At 36.4% G+C, this 19,665-nt stretch overlaps 1 protein-coding gene across 3 annotated transcripts in view; it reads right to left on the reverse strand.

Annotated features, from left to right (window-relative positions):
• Positions 1 to 19,665, reverse strand: part of LOC6576940 (phospholipid-transporting ATPase VA) — a 36,753-nt gene that overhangs the window by 14,029 nt on the left and 3,059 nt on the right. For 2 of the 3 annotated variants that reach the window (XM_044008707.1, XM_032729189.2), the window contains exon 2: positions 11,004 to 12,277. In XM_044008707.1, the coding sequence (XP_043864642.1) occupies positions 11,004 to 12,082 (1,079 nt within the window). In that variant the 5' untranslated portion in view covers positions 12,083 to 12,277. The remainder of the gene's footprint in view (positions 1 to 11,003; positions 12,278 to 19,665) is intronic. The other variant, XM_044008708.1, reaches the window with a different exon arrangement.

A 19,665-nucleotide genomic window follows, 5' to 3' on the forward strand; every position in this document is an offset into this window, starting at 1 on the left:
GTCATGTGGGTGGTTGGTTGGCTTGGAGTTGTTATTGTTATTGTTACTGTTATTGATGACGAGCTGCGAGAACGCCTTGTACGCAGGCAGTTTACTTAAAGTTCATTTGACTTGGTCACGACTGAGCACACGCGCATGCCTCACAGCCGAATGGGTCAATAAAAACAACAAATACCCATGCACACCATAGGTATGTTCGTTCTGGCTGGGTTCCTTAGGGGACGATTGCCTCTGGCTAACTTTCCCCTAGGCTAAGCTCCTTGGCTAGACTCGGGTCTTGTACATATTCACTCCACAAGCTGTCCCGAATTTCAGCCACAACTCATCCCGCAGCTCATATTAAATCGTTTAAAAGCAGCCACGTAGAGAAAATACCAAAAGCCGAGGCAGACCGATCAGATCCCTATGGATGTTATAAGCAGTTAATGAGGGTAGGATAGCCCATAACGGAGGGCCATTGAGACGTCGACAGGAGGTCGACATATATTAATGCTTATGGCTATGGGCAGTCAGTCAGCCAACTAAACTCTAATTTGGTTAATCTATTCAACAGTAAATTACATATTTACACAGCCACGATTAAATAGTTTAGTTATTTGATCTGCCTTATATGTAGAGTTAGGTCAAGCGAAATTAGTTCAAGGTTTCCAGTTATATATAATAACATATGCCCCAATAATATTCTCAATTATTTACCGTCTACAATTTGAGTAATTCCAAGAAATCTAATCTTTGTAAATATTTTAATCAAATATCCGGCCGATTAAATTATCAAGCTGTTATTGTGCTTTTGGCAAATTTGTTAAGGAGCAAAATAATAATAAATAAAGAAATAATAATACAAAGATAATAAAAAATGCAGAAGTACTCTTTATACACCTCAGTGACTTATTTAGCAATGTTTATCCCATTGGCATATGAATATATATTATATATATTTTTACTATATATATATTTTTACTATATTACTTTATAATATGATATGATAACATATGAACAGAAGGATATCATTATCATATACATATATATAATTAGCAATCAGCAAAATGTTCAATTTTGGTAATTGGTAATCTGCTTCATAAAGGCGTTTCTTCATACTGTTTGCTCATCTCTCTCTTTCTCTCTCTCCCTCTCTCTCTCTCTCTTTCTCTCTCTCTCTCTCTCTCTCTCTGTCTCTCTCTCTCTCTCTCTCCCTCTCTCTCTCTCTCTTTCTCTCTCTCTCTCCCTCTCTCCCTCTCTCTCTCTCTCTCTCTCTCTCTCTCTCCCTCTCTCTCTCTCTCTCTCTCTCTCTCTCTCTCTCTCTCTCTCTCTCTCTCTTTCTCTCTCTCCTCTCTTTCTCTCCTTCTCTCTCTTTCTCTCTTCATTTACAATCATACCTTTCTCCCACACTTAAACCTCCATTGGGAATTACCCATAAAGTGAACAACCAATTGTCCGACCCTATGATTTGTCTATTGCATTAGTTGACCACACATCAAAAACAAGTGACAGAACATTTCTCTCGGATCGAGAGCTATTAACAGTAAGATAACAGAAGCAGACGATAGTAATTTTTGTAATCGATTTTAAAAGTTTACCCATATTTAAGCCCGCGCATTTCGCTTCCCCGTCATTAACTTGGCTAAAAGCCCCCGTACATGAATCAATCATGTGAATGCCATTAAAGCACTTGCCCACTGCTCAGCGACAGGCGACAGGCGAGAGGCGTTGGGTGGGGTTCGCTTCGATTCGATTCGCTGGAGCACAAACTACCGTTAGACCCATATCGTCATCATATCTATTATACCGCCCTCTTAAGTTCATCGCGTTCGACAAAGGAAAGACAATTTTGCCAAGTAATTAGACCGCTGCACGCAATGTGGCAGCCGAGGTACGATAGAGACAGGGGCAGACACAGAGCTAGGGGGGAAGCAGAGGCATTCACACATGGAGACAATTGCTGGGCCTTTTGAAACGCTCGATTAATAATTAATAACACTGTCTCTCAGCACAGTCTCTTCTGTTTGTTGTTGTTGTTGCGTTCGGTCAGGCAACGGAATGTTCCACAGGCGGAAAGCGAAACTTATGTGTGATTACCACAACAAAGCCATGGTCTAACACTAGCAGGAGTTGGATGGATGGCAAGCTTTCATTGTGGTTTATTGTTTTGTTTCGCTGGGGGAATAATTTCCAATGCCTGGTGGCCTCAAATTAGGGTTATTAGGGCGCCATGACCCAGACCTAATTCAGCTGCTACATATGTCAACTTGAAAGGGCACTTGGACACGTAATTGTATGCGGCATGCATATGTGTGATTTGCTATCGAACTCTTTTACTTGGTAATTACTTCTATGCAAGTCTCTGTAGTACTCCAGATGTTATCTATCAAAATTGACATCAATTTGCACTCTCTGAACTATTGCTATTTCGTGTTAAGTTTTTAATTTTATGAGGCAAGCAAAAAGGTCATATCTGTTGAACAAATTGAAGAAGTCAGAATCAAGTCGCGACTAGAAATATACCTTACGGCAGCTGCATAAGAATTCTCGGGATCCGAAATTCCAGGAAATTATCAAATGATCAACAATTTTGCCCTTTCAAATATATGTACGTACATATGTGTATAAAGACCAACACTGGGCACATCTTATGCAAAACACATCCATAACAATCACATTCTTTGTTTAAGTAAATTCAATCAGTGGTCGAAATCAACAATTAGTGTCACTTAAGCAACGAACAAGATGGACTATTCAAATGTGCAAAAGTTATCATGCATACCTAAATATATATGTACATATATGAAACAAGTAAGAAGGCTCTAGTTGAGACTGCTCGACTAGGAGATACCCTGAACCCTCTAAGCTGATCTTCTACTCATTTTGCACTTCTTTTATGCACACATGTATACACACGCATCCACACGCACGTATAATCACGCGCAGTTAGCAGCGACGGCGCTTGGGCTGCGCTGCAGTGTGGGCAATATTATGAGAATTTAATTGTTGAATAGTTTCTTTTGTAGAACTAAAATGTGTGTACATTTCAAAGCACAAGTCTCTACCACTTTAAATACGTTTTTTACAAATTGGGGGCGAAGGGGGCGTGGCATCCAAAATTTGTAATTTACAAAATCTTTGTATCGATCAACTGTATATACACAATAAATCTGAAGTCTCTAGGTCTTTAAGTGTAAAAATCAGGCTGAAAAAAACAAAATCAATTTTTCGATTATTCTCGATAAAAACGTTATCGAAAAAAATATGATAAACTTGTACTGCGTATGGTACAGTATGCATGTCAAATTTCAGCTCTCTAGCTCTTATAACTTCAGAGATCGACGCACTCATACGGACGGACGGAGAGACGGACAGACGGACAGCGCTATATTGACTCAGGTCGTCGTGCTGATCAAGAATATATACACTTTATGCGGCTTTGATGATTCCTTCTGCCCGTTACATACTTTTTCACAAAACCATTATACCCTGATTTCCCATTTTCAATGGGTCTAGGGTATAAAGAGGGAGGAAATTGCCAACAGATGTCAGAGTTGGCAATATTAACCCATAGGGTATCTACATATGTGTCTTTTCTAAATGCTGACGCGTCTATCGGCAAATATTAGTGCAGGTGTTTCGACTCAACTCAACTAACTGCTAACTGTCCAAAGCGTTAAGTTTTCAATAATAAAGCAAACATGTTATCAACCAATGGCAACGAGCTTAACAACGTGTCAGCACTCTACACGCTGAATACATGCACTTGAATGATAGATAATATCGAATTGATTGGAATATACATACAGCAGTGGTCTACCATGCTCCACCCCATGTTATACAACCAAGAGCTGAGCGAATCATTTGCTTGGGAGTGACCAATTAGGAGTTATGGTGAAATCCACAGATTTATATAGACAGAATAAGAATATAGGACGACAAACTGTCTGCCCGATAGGTGTCGCACCTACTTCGTATATCACGAGATAAGTTTATTACTTAAATACGTGTGCTATAGCAAATATAAGTCCGGGGCACACTTAAAGTCGGGTTATTTCCTTCTTATGCTATGAATTTTACATATTGTCATAAGACATGCATAGAATGACTGTAAAAGCATAGGTTTCAGCGTACCTCTTATTCAAGAAATCTGGACTTAGGAAATTACATTTTCAATGCATAAAGGGGGAGAAAGGGCCTAGCTTTCTCTTGAGTTGACTTTCCACTTGCGAGAGTAAGATGGATGATTCAATATTTCCGTAAAATTTGTGAATTCTGTGAATTTTTCAATACTAGCTTATCAAATTTCTAAGAGATGAACCGAAATAACTGAAACTTAAATCAAATTTGAATAAATGTCAAAAAAAAAAAAAAACAACAAAAAAACAAATAATCATGAATCGCTGAATCGAAAAAATCTTTTCAAAAACGAACCAATATGCCAAGCAATTAGCTCTCTGCTCTAGCTCTACTTTTCAAAATACGCACAACTATTGCTAAGCCGATTATGCTCTTACTCACGATCCGCAATACATACACTTTAAGGGTTAAATCCAGCCTACCTGTTACATACATTTGCACAAAATCATCATACCCTCCTTCATTTACCCCTTTTCAATGAATTCAAGTTATAGCAAAAAGGCGATGCCGGCCGTATAATAAGCTTGAGCTTGTTAACATTGTGATTAAACAAATGTCTACGGGCGAATATATGGGTCTGCCACAGCTGACACCAATTGGGAGCTCTGAATATGAATCGCTGACATCACAGCCATCAGTAACAATAACGAAGCTAATGATCTGAGGCTACCCGTTAGCGATTCTTACTAGACAACATCGGCATCGGCATCAGCATCAGCTGCAGCAGCCGTCGCTAAAGTCGATTGTTAACCGGTTTCGGAAAAACTCGTTTTTCAGTTACTAAAACGTTTTCAATGTCAATCGCGTGGCTTCGCTAGAAACCGGTACGACTCTACCGAAGCAGACAGGCCTTTTTGCCAGTCTCCTCTAGCTATGTGATATATGTGAAGATACGGAGGATATTGGCACCGTCTGTTGCCATGGCTAACGCCGGGAATACCGGCTCAAGTTGTGCTATACTTTTTATATATTTATAAATAGCTCTATTCGATATATCAATTAGATTCTCTATGCAAATATCAAATGCCACTCAAGGCCCCTCGCCCACACAAACTCTACCGATTGCCTTCAACTCGGCATATGTGCCATTTTGTCAGTAGAATCGATTAGGTGCTGCGTATGTTCGCCCCACGGCTGGGTTTTAGAATATTAATGCGGTTTCGGTGAAAGTCCACACTTGGCATCGCTAAACTCTGGGATAGCCAACAGATGTTGTGGCTAACACGGAATTGTCACATAAATAAGTTAGCAGAACCAACTAGGTAATGGCATGATTAGCAAGCTTATTAACTAGTTAGTGAAAAGTATGAAAATTATAGGTATTAACAAACGTACTTTGGACTTCGGAAATATTGCTTCACTTCATTTTAGGATTCCAGTTTCTAGAATGTATATATGAGCAGATATTACTGCAGTTTGAGTACAATCGATAACTCGAAGCTATCCATTATTTGAAAAGCTTTTTTGAGCTTGGTCTAATATTGCTGTGGGTAGACCTTACACATTATGATCTCTAATCGTGTTCAATAATACTCGATATACTTTCATAGATCGGTTATCATTGAGCGATCTGATCGTGATCTATACTCGGTATGCACTTTGTGGACCGGTACGTTAACTGAAAGGTGTTTATAATATATTCAGCTCTGCACGGTTATGTGAAAGAAAAGCAAGTAGTTTATACAATTTCTATCAATTTCTGATATCTTGCTAATAAACAATGTTTTTGTTTTACCATTTTGCCCTTTTACCTTTACCTTTGATTTTTATATAATTTTATATTTATAAATCATTCACTTTTCACGATGCTTGAATGAAGAAAAAGTCTAGTACTTTTACAATTTTCATATAATAAAATATAAATTGGATTATGTTAATGAATTTCATATCGTATAACTAAAAAAAAATAATATATATTATAAGGTCATATATACATACTTATTTATTCCATAACCTCTACAGAAATCTATACCTATATCTATATCTATTGCGAGACCATCTTCCACTCTGCATATATAATGTAATCTATTTCATTTTCTTCCAATCCAACTTGCTCCAATTGTAGATGGAATTTTTTATTCGCTGTTGCTTGCGAAAATCATTGCTGATATGCCCGGGCAATGCGGATTCGGAGAAACCCCACAATAAAATGGAATTTTCTTATGTGACGTAGGTACAACAATCTTGTCACATGATTTTTATTGCACTGCTACGATGCGAATGTTGTGATTTATTGCCATTTTCACAGCTTTCAGGATCGAGTCATCTGCTCGTCTGGGCTAGCAATAAAAATCAACACTTAAGTCAAAAACAGAGCATCTTGATTAAAGCCTGTTTATCTCAAAGAAAGAACTGTAGTCTTAATTAGTTTTAATTAGAGGCGACATATAATATATTTAGATATTCTAAGGAAATCATTTCTCTGTATCATATTCAGCAACATTAATAAAAGTTTTTTTTTAAGATCTGTTAATTTGGGGATTGGCTTTTTAGGGCTCAGCATATATAACCAGCCAAGAATAACTTCTGGAATGACTTGAATATCAAATATAAATTTAGCATTCATTCTGTTTGCTTACGTATACAGCGAATCTTGCTAATTGCTAATTTTTGAGTCATGAACTAGTTCAATCAACCATGATCAGTTCATAAAGGAAAGTTATTGGCAAAAAAAAAAAAAAATTCCAGTAGGAGTTATTTCATTCGATCAGTTACAGCTAGTTATATATTATACTTTTGTTAGCCAAAGTAATAGTTTATCTAGTTCAAGATCAATTCAGATGTAAATGTATTTAGTAGTTCATTTCAATACATTATCTAATCATAGCTTTATCCGAATTCATCCGCATAACTCTGAACGAAGCGAATAATCTACATAGGCTATTTTTATAGAATAAAGGCGCTATTCAATATTCAAATGAATAACAGTATCTGGACAGGTTTAATTCTTACACGTAGGTTCAATGTGCTGTAAAAGTATTCTAAAAATCGTGTTAACATTTTGCTTCCCTTCTTTTTTATTCCAATTTCATAGACATTCGCATGTAGTTTGAACCAAATATTTCAATTATCACATTTAATGCGATTTAGCAGACTTGAGAATTGGTTTTTGGAGGTGTGTTTGAAGCACAAGTCTCACGCCTGCCACTGAATAAACAACCTAACAATTTATCTCTGCGACTGCGATTGCCACAAATCAAATAACTTGCGAAATGACCGAGTAATGTCAGTTGAGCCCAGCTCAGATACGACCCCACGACTCATGCCAGTGACTCACTGAAACTTATCAAACATTTCACATGGTCACGAATTCGATAGCATTTTTCATGGCAAGCGCGAAATTCAAAGACCCTGAGATGATCAGGGCCGCTGCTGGACATTGGCCATTGCCCGTTGGCCAGTTACCATTTACCATTGTCCATATAGCCCTCGGCCGGGTGGGCGTTTGCATTGAGCCTGCTACCTGTTGCGGCTGGCACTCAGCGTCCGCATTTGGTATGCCAAGGCGCATGAATGGCTCTGATTTGCATGTAACTGCGCTGGATGCGCGGACGGCATGAGTAAAGCCCGTACGGGTAGACCTGTTCGCTTTGAAAGCCATGCATTACAATGCAAGAATGTTACAGTCGGGCGTAAGCGACTGCACAATTCAGGTATACGAACTACAGTTATATTTATATAATTCTAAGCTTTCATTTTATAATATAGCTCAAATGTGATTCAGTTTGGTGATCCTGCCTCTTTAACTGTGCGCGATTTAGTTATTTTCTTGGCATTTGTTATGCTTTCAGAGTGAGTAAAAAAAGTTTAACATTTATAATTTTAGTTGTAAAACTGTACAATTTCACGCCTCTAATAAACGCAACTAAATAAGGTTTTATGCCATCAATTACTCATTCCAACACTCAAACGTCTCAATTTAATACGCGTGAAATAAGCTACAGAAACATAAACGTTTAATTTCTTTACTTTTTGAAGAGGGAGTATATATAACCTACTAGTAGAGCTTGACTCAGAGAACATATTATAGTTTATATTTTATATTTAATATAAAAGATGAGCAGGAGGGAATATGGAATGGATGATAAAGATGAATGGTTAATTTGATATAATTATAAATATAGAGTACTACAGATAAGCTTAAAATATCTCTCTTGCATATCTTTAAAACTACAACCCGATATAAGCCTTTTTATTAATTCAGTAATTCAGTAATTAACATGTACTCATATTTAATTAACTAGATTATTAATTTACTATTCACAAAATATTGTAATAATTATAAATAAATAAGCCAAATAAAAAATTTGTATCACAACCGATATACTCCTTTTCAACATTTGTATAAATAGAGAGTATAACTCTAACAGCAATAAGAGCGGCAACAACAGGATTTGGCGGCAACCAAACTGGAAGCTAACGGTAATTAGCCAACGGTATAGGCTGCGCCTGGGCAGCACTGGGCAGCAAGGGAAGAGGCCGAGCTAAGCGACAGCTGCGAGTGCAGTGCAACTAACTAAATTGTCACTTGGCTGGAAAGTTGACGCGTGCAAGGCAAATAAATAAACGGAACTCTTGCGGCGAATTGCGCTGCGGCGGAGCGGCGAAGAGGTGGTGGTGCGGCGAGCGTCCGCGACACTCGAATGTGGGACACAGCCGAACCGCAGACATGGCAGAAGAAGCTGAAAAGGGGGGCAGCTACACACACACACACGCATACACACATAGACACACACACACACACACGCACACTTGAAGTAACTTTGAGGGAAAGTTTACCAACTTTGTTAGGCTGCTGTTGCTATTGTTGTTGTTGTCGCCGTTATGGCTTTACGCTTTATGTCTGTTTATCGATTTCTAGATTGCATTTAAGAATAATCTGTGCGAACATATCGCTGCCTTTGCATGCGCAATCAGTCAGCCAGCCAGCCAGCCAAAGTCTTGTTTAAGCCAAAGCATGGGCCAACTTCATCTGGTTAACTGAATTTAGATTGTTTTCGAGCACCTGACAAACATTTATTCAAGCCCCTTTTGAGCTTGAACGTTTTTGCTTGTTCTCTTTGGCTTAGATTTTGCGGCAAAGGGAAAGTTATTTATATAGAAAAGAATTAGCCAGTGCTGTTACGCATAATAATAATTGAAAATGGTTTTTCGGTTTTTACCTATTTTAGCCCATATTAAAGCAAATCCGAATAGAAATAAAAATCATTTAATATCCTTTTGTATAAAAAATGTCATTAAAACTAAATATCGGATGGGAGTACCGACTTGGATATAATATTCGGAATATATATATTCTCTATATAGAAAAATTTAGTATTCCTAGCTCTTATGCCTTCTGAGATATTTATGTCGTAAAATAGAGTGAATATATAAAATTAGGCATTCTATCATTTGCTTATTAGGTATACAAATTATTACAGAATCTATTTATTTAAAAAACTATCCGAACAAGAAATCATAATAATAAATGAATAGTTCACACGATGCTTTGATCCGACAAAAGCTGACATATAGCCAGCGCTATCTTATGCTTATTCGAAATTGAGATTTTTTATTTCAGTAGACATTTATTCATATAGTGAGATTTACGACCAACGTCTCTTATTTTTGATATGTATACGAGCATACGAATTATATATTATATTCGAAGATTATATTCCTAACAAGTATTATAAGTTAGTCAACTATAAATTCAACTGTTTGTTGATAACTCTGTCTATGTGATTTATAAGTGTTTATATCAGTTTTGCAGTGCAGTGCAAAATAATACTGGCACAAAAGTAATTAATAAGCAATACGAAGCATTCTGCTCTGGCATATTAGGTCTCTGCTCTGCTTCATTATGCTGCCTCTGCACAATCAAAGGAGAAATAAATTACGAACTGACTGACTGCCAAGACTCAACGCAGCTTGATGCAATTATCAAGCCTCCAAATGGAATGGAATCTACAAAGCAAAAGATGATGCTGTACACTTCGATGTTATCGAATGCTTGGCATAGGCAACCAATTAAATTCGTTGAAATGAAGATCAACATAAAGCAGATGAGAGCATTGTTTATGTAATAAAATGAGATTGCGACTGAGAGTGCGATCTATTGAAAATTTCTTCAGCTTTTTTGACGAGCATGTAAGAGTAGAGAAATACATTGTACAACTTCTGTCAACCAAATCGAATACCCTAACCATATCAAAAATTAAAATTAAGTTTCAGTAAATACAGAGAGATGTTATTTTTATTGAATAGATATATTTATAGTACTTAATGGAATATATATCAGAAAAAGCTACAGACGTCTATGTTATATATCCTTGTAAATGTTATCAAAGTTTATTTGTTTATTTAAATTTTTTTTTTTTTTCAGGTAAATTATTATATTATGCTAAACCTATACAGGAGTTATCACAATGAGGATATTTAAACAACTTAAATATGAATTGAAAATCGAGTTTTGTATGAAGCAAGTTCATCTTTTGAATCATAACCAAGAATCATTAAAACTAAATATTTCTAAGAATTTCATTACTCTCTTAGTAGTATCTAATAATCTGATGATCATTCTGGAATCCAAATTCGATATTTTATAGGAAAATGAATTATAATTCATTTAAAATTTTAAGTTACCGCAAAGGTATTTTCAGCGAAACCAAATTACATTAAAATTTGATTTGCATTTTGAAGTTCAATGAAAATTTTAGCCCTAGATTCAGAATCAGTAAAGTCCCAATGGAAAATTAGTCTGATTTTTAGTAGATTATAGATTTAATCATTTATATGAATATACATTTTCTCGTATTTAGAAAATTAGTCACCCTCTTTATATCATTATCCAGTAAACGTATACGTTTGCAACCAATTCTCATATTCAAGATAGAACTTACCCATCATAGACCCGACAAGTGGTATTGTTAATGCGCTTGTCGGACGCTCGTCGACGCCGATCCTCGAACAGATCCTTGACGGCCGTAACGCCCAGGACGAAGATCACCGGAATCATAGCCACCTCCTTGCCAAAAGCATTGATGGCCGGCACCCAGTTGAGTAGAACGATGAAAATGAAATAGAGATTGGCAACGCGATGGAACTGTTCCAGCAGATTCTTGGGCACGAACGAGAGCAGTGTGTACTTGGTTGTGCGTATTTTGTTGCCCACGAAGTGGCCATTGGGATGCTCCCGCTTGGGCGTCTTCGGCGGCACCGTGTGATTGGGCACCACCATGCGGTAGCAGCGCTCCTCAAACTTGTCGTTGGTGTTGTAGTTGCACAGGGTGAGACGTTTCCACCAGGGCGGCGCCTCGGTGCGACGCAGCGTGTATATCGATTCGGAGCGGGACGCCTGACGGGAATGGCCACGTCCGCCGGTCGCCGAACTGGGCGCCGACGGACCAAATTCACGCTCCCTGACCGGCTCGTCCTTGTGGCCGGGCGGCAGTATGAAGTCCGTCTTGGAGCCCACCCGACTGTGGCCACGCCCCGCCGGCGCTGCACTGCCCGGCGGCGAGTCCGTTATTTGACCCTGGGAAAAGGCACGTTGGTGACCCTTCATTGCCGATTTGATGGGTCGACCGCCAGCGCCCACAGCGACAATGGCGCCGCCCCCATGGCTGACCGATCGCGCATGACCCCCACGCGAGGGGCCGCCCGGGTGAAGCGTGCTGGTTGGTTGGCTGGAGACGATGGCCACGCCCGGTATGCCCGGCCCACTCGGCATGCCCACGGCCGATGTGTTGCCCACCTGATGAGTGCCCGGGAACACATAGGTGCGCTCGGGCTCCCCGCTGGTCGTCGCCGTCGGTGCAGTCGTCATCAGTGTGTGTTGGTGCTGCTGCTGCTGCTGCTGGAGCTGGAGCTGAGCCTGTGCCTGGGCCAGGTTCTCGCTGGCCAGGTTGGGCGGCGCGGAGCGCTGCTGCTGCACAACTAGAAACTTTCGGCGCAAGTCTTCGGTGTTTGCTGACGGCATCTTCGAGCGTCAACACCATGAGGTTTCTCTTGCTCTGCGATAATTCTTTCTTTCTTATTTCTTTTTTTTTTTTTTTTTTTTTTTTTTTTTTTTTGTGTTTTGCTTTGCGTGCTTTGAGCAGCGGGAAGAGTCCAATTAACACCTCATAGAAGCAGTGCCATGCCCATCCTCTGCCATGGTCGTCATGACCAACTGCTGAAAATGAACGAAAAGAGCCGGAATCATTAGTTAGACTAAAATAATTAACAGATCCTTATGTCAGCGATAAGATTACAAGTACTGCTAATTGCACCTAAAGGTTTGTCGAACCCACAGTACGCTCAACCGACCGCCCGCCCACTCCCACTCCCACTCCCGCCCCTGACCGTACGCGAACAGATGTCTGCTGTGCTGCAAAGCGTGCCCTTGATTCCGAGCTTCCGATAAGCTTCCACAAAGCGTAAAATATCACGAAAACGAAAAGCAAACTGCGCACACAAAAAAAAAACCTAAACGGCTGACAAGGTCAAAGAGTAAAGCGAGGCCATACAGCGTGGAGAGGCATTATAAATGGATATATATTATAAGCTATATATATATATATAAATTGTTGCGTTTTATAACAAAGAGCGACAGAGTTCATGTTGCGTGTGAACTTTGTCTTAGCAAATGAGTTGAAGTCTTTCCAAAGTTTGAATTGATGAAATTTACATAATTTTTACACTAATACTAAAAACAAGTTCTTAAAAAAAATTACATTAAATAAAATCCACACAAAATCGCATAATGATGTTTGGCAAAAATTTTGCAACTTTAACAATTCCCACGCCCATGAAAAATATCGAAATAAATGCGACAATGTCTTATTGCACGAGTTTCTTTTGGTATGAAATATCCCATGAAAATTATAATTATGTATACACAACGACGAAGTATATATATAAATAAGTATACAAAGATATATGTAGTTAGTTAAGGTGCTTTATCACAAGGTGTGGCATCCTGGCCACAATCTCCTGATTGTCTATATATGTATTCGTATGATCTCATACATAATACACATAAATCACCCATATTAATCATCGGCAAAGTGGAAATTGCGAATTATAAATAGCTGCAGGAATTCTACTAAAAAAAAAAAAAAACTAATTTATAAAATTATACAATCAATATCCGAAACGCTTACAACAATAAACATTAACTTGTCTGGCTACTGGCAAATGGCATACTCATTACTTATGGGAATGCAAATTCATAGAGAAGTGTCTGACCCTAGTCCAAACTGGGTATATATTATATAATGTATATTATGTAGTTCAGCAACAATTTGAGCTTTATAATAAAATGAATTCCAAGTGTTCAAAGTTTAGGTATTGCTATTGCTTACAAAGTATTTTCTGACTTAACTTCACTGATTCCTCTACTCTTCTTATTTTAATTTTATAGAGCGATAAACTAATTCCGCTACTGCTTAGGAAAAAAAAAAAAAAAAAAAACAACAAGAAAATAAAAGAAATATTTGTATATATACACACAGCTCTCTCTCTCTCTCTCTCTCTCTCTCTCGCTCTATTCGAATTTCGAACAATAAAATTGAACCGCGTGTCGACACGAAAATCTAAATTCAAATTGGGCTTATTTTTCTTCACGTTTTGGGCTTTTTGTATACACTTGCAAAATATATTTTGAATATATATACATATATATAGACATGGCATGATAAATATGTATATATATAATATGTATGCACACCTAAGAAATTACTTTACATTTTTCTTAAACAATTCATTTGATTGTCTACTTAACAAAAGTTGATTCTTCCTTCCTCTTGGTCTTATTTATTTTATATATAAATATATATACATAAAATATATATAATATATATTTATTTCGTATCTTTTTCAACATTTTTTATTAAGACATTTATTAATATATTTTGGGTTTCATTTCTATACGAAACTTTATCGATGATTTATTGTTGTATTTAGAAAAATTCAAGACTAAAAACAAGTAAGAACGTTGCAGTCGGGCGTTACCGACTGCGGAATACTCATTCACATCCCATCAACAATTTAGTAGTTAAGTTTCGCTCTAATACTGTAGATTATACAGGTTTTCCGATTTGCCACGCCCCAACTGGGCGTAGAATCCTCATTTTTGGTCAGTTTTTAGAAAGAGATAACGGTACCCTAACTGCAAAGTTTGAATGCTTACCCTCAAAAAATGTGAAAATTACAGGGTATTTTTCGATATGTCACGCCCCTAAAGAGGCGTAAAAATTATTTTTGGGGAATCGATAGAGGAGGCTACCAGTAACTCAACTATCCAAATTTGAAGCTTCTAGCTATTATACTTTAGGAGATATAAACTTTTGCGGTTTGCCACGCCCCCTGTGGGCGGACATATATCCGACAAAACTTTTTGGTCTTGGGTGATCAGTCCGAGTATATATACAAAATTTGAGGTCTCTGCCATCAATAGTGTCCAAAATATAGGAGAATTTAAAAAATCACTATATCTTCAGGTCCGATTTGCCACGCCCCCAATGGGCGTAGACTTGTAATTTATCTTCAGACTTTATAGAATCATACCATTAGCTGACGTGCAAAATTTCAGCATTCTAGGTTTACAACTTTAGGAGATACAGTTTTATCCGATTTGCCACGCCCCCAATGGGCGTAGATATATCCGCCATAGCTCGTGATCTTGGGTGGTCAACGAGGACCTACATACCAAATTTCAGCTTTCTAGCTCTTCAACAAACATGATTTCTGGTATATCGGAAAATGCATTTTCCGATTTGCCACGCCCCTAGTGGGCGGATCGGGAAAATTTTAACACTTTATAAATCGGAGATATACACGAGTATGTGTTCCAAATTTCAAGTCTCTAGCTTCAATAGCGCCGAAATAGATTGCGTTCATACGGACAGACGGACGGACGGACGGACAGACGGACAGACGGACGGACAGCAAGACGGACATTGCACAAAACCAATATACTGATTCACTTTCGTGAATGAGTATAAAAAACCAGATTGCTAATATATGAAACACTCAAAAACATTTACTAGATGGCAAAAGCCTTTTGATTTATTGATGACTGATTGCTGATCAATGATAAGAAGTTGGATTTATCTATATATTTTAAAATTTATTTATATTTTATTGCAATTATCGCAAAGATAAGTACGATAAGACAGGCAGAAGACAAAGAAACAATTGTGGAAGGTTTAAAATTGTTTGCAAGGCGTATTATTGATAAGGAATAATTATACAGATCAACAATTGATGAAATATTACTAATTAAGATCTTATAAAATCAAGATTAGTTTTTATGTAGTGTGATTAGGACAATTATAGAACTCACTCTAGTTTCAGCTTTATATCTAATATCAAAATTTGATCTGAATAATGGATAGTAAATTTCCAATTCTGATGATAATTTAAGGTATTTTTTTATGCATAGATTACTTTATAATTGTCAGCGATTCAAGGCTAATCGGTTTTCAAATAACCTACGCATTGAAGCGTATAACTGCATATATCGTATATACATATATACGATTCTATACACAGTCGTTCCACATTGTATATTTTGTTAATTTTGTATGTGCGCAACTTCTACGACCAAGTACCAATTTAAGAGGTACTAAAAGATGTATCGAAAATATATTATTATTGCCTGGAAATCGATAATTTTGCATTTCATAAAAATACATTGAACTTTACAGTCTTTCAAAAATATTGTATAAATATTTATGCCCTAGCAATTGCCATTCCATCTGGCCTAGTGATAAACAATAATATTGTTTTAGCATTTCGCAGAGCTCTCGGCATTGTTTACCGCTCGCAGTTTGTTTCGCATGGGTGTTGCGTGCTCTGTATTCAATATTCCGGCTAAAAATAGAGTTCCATTATCCCCAATAGGGAAAATCGCGAACAGAACAAACTTACGAAATGAATCGAACCCAATTTATCTGTTGAAATGGGCCAAATACTTTGAAGTCAGGCCACAAAGTGATTAAAAACGATTCGAGCTAATTAACTAAAGCGCGGGTGCGACCAGATATGAGAGAATTTACGACGAAAAGTCGGTTTACATTAAGGCAGGCAACTAGCGTTGACTATCCTATATATATAAGATATATTTGCAATAAAATAGAATTGAGTAATTATTTTGGGTCTAAGAGCTATCTGTGATTAGTTGAAATCAACTTTGTGTTAATTACTAACTAATAGCTAACAGCTATTACTACCACTACTACAATTACTAATAGAAACTGTATTATTGCTGATCCAATTACTTTTACGAAGAGTCATATTAATATTTGTAATACGACTGTTGCCTAGACTTTTCTACTTATTTACTACTAAATATGTTCACTGCCACTGTTACTACTACTACTACTACTACTACTACTACTACTACTGTTACCAATACTGATACTACTACTAGTGTTACCACTACTACTAGAAATACTACTAATTTTGTTACTACTAAAATTACTAATAGTATTGCAACTACTACTACGACTATTAGTAGTAGTAGTACTACTACTACTAGTGTTACTACTACTACTAGAAATACTACTAATTTTGTTACTACTACTACTAGTATTACAACTACTACTGCGACTATTAGTACTATTACTACTACTACTACTAATACTAATACTTATTCCTCTTAATACTACGGGTATTGCTTTTACTACTACTATTCTACTATTATTGGACAAACTATAAATCAATATTTGTATTATATTTGAACCTGCGTTACCATAATATGTCTCTCAAATTTATATACGTAATAGGCATAATCAGGACCTGACAAGTAAATGCTTTGATCTACTCCATCCATCTTATGGAAAATTTTAAATTGAAATTCGGATATTTCCTCATTCACTCTAAAAGCTACTGTGTAAGGCAAATTAAATTTAGATGAGGGCATGGCAGAGGGCATATGCCATGATGAAACATCTGTTAGAGCAGCTGTTCTAATTGCCTCTGGCTGTCGGTTCCAATTAAAGTTTGTTACAAATTAGAGATATATATACCTGAGGGTATGCCACATATCTTTTCTGCTAAAATAATCTTTAAGTCTTTCATTGTGTAGAATTGAAAATAAATTACCAGAAAATAAGAACATAATTAGCGACGTTAAAAATAAATCATTTTGGGTTTACTACAGAATAGACACTAAATTCGTTTATTTGTTATTTTGTTTTTTCTCTACGCATTTGGTAATTGAACGCTTCTTGGCTTTGTGCTTCTATTATATTTATCAGTTAATGCACTTGAGCTATGCCAGCTGTGCCATTAACCGGTCAAGCGATTCATTTTCATATTTCAACGAATGCTTATTATATTTTGTTTCTGTTACCCCATTAGGAATGATTCAGATAGAATAGCGTTGAGTGTGAATAAAAACGTGTTTGTAGTAAATCGCTTCAAAGCTCTTTATTACTCATATTTTAAATAAACAACACTTATAGTATAAAGAGAAAAGGGGCGTATCGCATTGAAAACAATGACAGAAAACATTACTTATAGACGATTGTGGACAGGCTTATATGATATCTATGTATATCATTTTATTGTTGCTATTGGTGATATTGCTATTCGTGATATCAATTTATATAATATATATAAAGAAATTTGACATTTTAACTTGTATTGTAGAAAAGAAAATAAATGAGAAAATTGGGAAATATATGTATATCATGAGGATATATCAATTTACAGGGTATATAAATTTGAGTATATGAATTGGCTACATATTTTTTACTTATATTCTAATCTTATAGATTTACAATTTATCATTTTGCAGATTCAATTATTTATTTACTTCAGTCATATTAAATTAAGAAAGTATCTGAATATCTTATACGATTAAATAATCTATATATTTAATATTCAATTGCGAATTTAAAAAGAATTCAAATACAAATAATAAATAACCCTTTTTGTCAGTTGTGACAAATTTATATTGGATATATGTATGTACATACATATATAAATATATATACAGATTACTCCATTAGTTGTCGATAGCGAAATAATGACTACAGAATTGCCAACCACACACACACAGACACACAATGGACTCATTCTGCGAGGTGTCGCATGTGACAGAGCCTGAGAATAATTGTTTGATGGGCGCGTGAGAGCCCCCTTATTGAGGCAGGCAAAACAACGAAATGCGAACACAAAAGTTGCACGACTAATAAATAACGGTTGATACGAACGGGTCTGGAGGCGGGGCTCAATCAGTCAATTGACGCCGATTGGACTATCGCTGGGCACTGCGTGAGATTGTGGCCGAGTTTACCTGTTGGAAAGGGGGAAGGAAAATGAAGAGGAAAAGCGTGCAATTTGGTATAATTAATTAATCTAGAAAATTATTCAATTATTTCATTTCGATTCTTTGCCAATAAGAAAAAAAAAAATGGTTGTTTCCAATTAAGCTTAACTTAGATGAAATGATAAGCTACCAATCTATCAATGCTCCCATTTCTAGCTATATTGTATTTAATAAATATATACATATGTATAGATATAAATCTGGGTATCTCCTAGTCTATCATCCTCGAATATGTCACTCTTGGTTTTATTTAACTCCTCAATAGAATCTATATTGTTTTTATTAAAATTTGTAACAGAATATGCAAATAATGCCCCAAACGATGATTGTTTAAAATCCCCTTTGTTATTTCAGTTTATTTAAGCTATGACCCATAGGATAAAAATTCAAGTCAATTTAAATATATCTAACGGATTTGAAGCTAAGGTCATTTATGCATAGAAAATGCTAAAAAAAAAAAAAAAAAAAAAAAAAAAAAAAAAAACAGATCCGTTAGGCAAACTTCATTTCAAAGTAAAGCTTTGAAAGCAAGTCTTGCGATTCAGCCACAGCAATTAATCTTGTTTGGCAAAAAATGAACCGGATACTTGAACGGGATATATCAAAATCATACAAAAAACGGATGTGAGTGGTTTGTATATATATACATCAATATACTCAGATACATGTATAAATATGTATAGCAACAAAAATTTTAAAAGTTTACTTTCCGTCACTTTCAACTTATCAGCAAAGTGCGCGGCCATCAGCGATTATTTTGCTGTTCATTAAGTTGATATATTTATACGATATGTAGACTATATATAATGAATACATGTACATATATATACCAGCGTCAGCAATCTGGTTTATTATACAGTTTTTGTATTTACACTGGCCTCCTTCCAATTCCATATTTGATTAAACACACCGGTCAACAGGATTTGTTAATTAAGAATTATTTTTAAAATGTCAAAAGTCGACAAGACCAGTCCACTGACTGTTTCTGGTTTCAAAATCCAATTTTGATATACTCTAATAATATTTTCGATATTTCCAAGTTAGCTTGTTTAGTTCATTTAGGAAGATTATGCTGAAGACAGCTTCAACTCTATAAAGCAGACAGGAACAACATTATCATAAATAGAATATAAATATTTAGAATATAAAGATGTATACATACATTTAAAATTATTACGACTACTGCAGCCAGGGTATTTTATAGTAGCAGACGCCCCGTTATAGTATTCTTACTCCTAAAT

Source organism: Drosophila mojavensis, unplaced genomic scaffold, assembly GCF_018153725.1.
Source record: "Drosophila mojavensis isolate 15081-1352.22 unplaced genomic scaffold, ASM1815372v1 contig_36, whole genome shotgun sequence".
Classification (NCBI taxonomy): Eukaryota; Metazoa; Arthropoda; class Insecta; order Diptera; family Drosophilidae; genus Drosophila; species Drosophila mojavensis.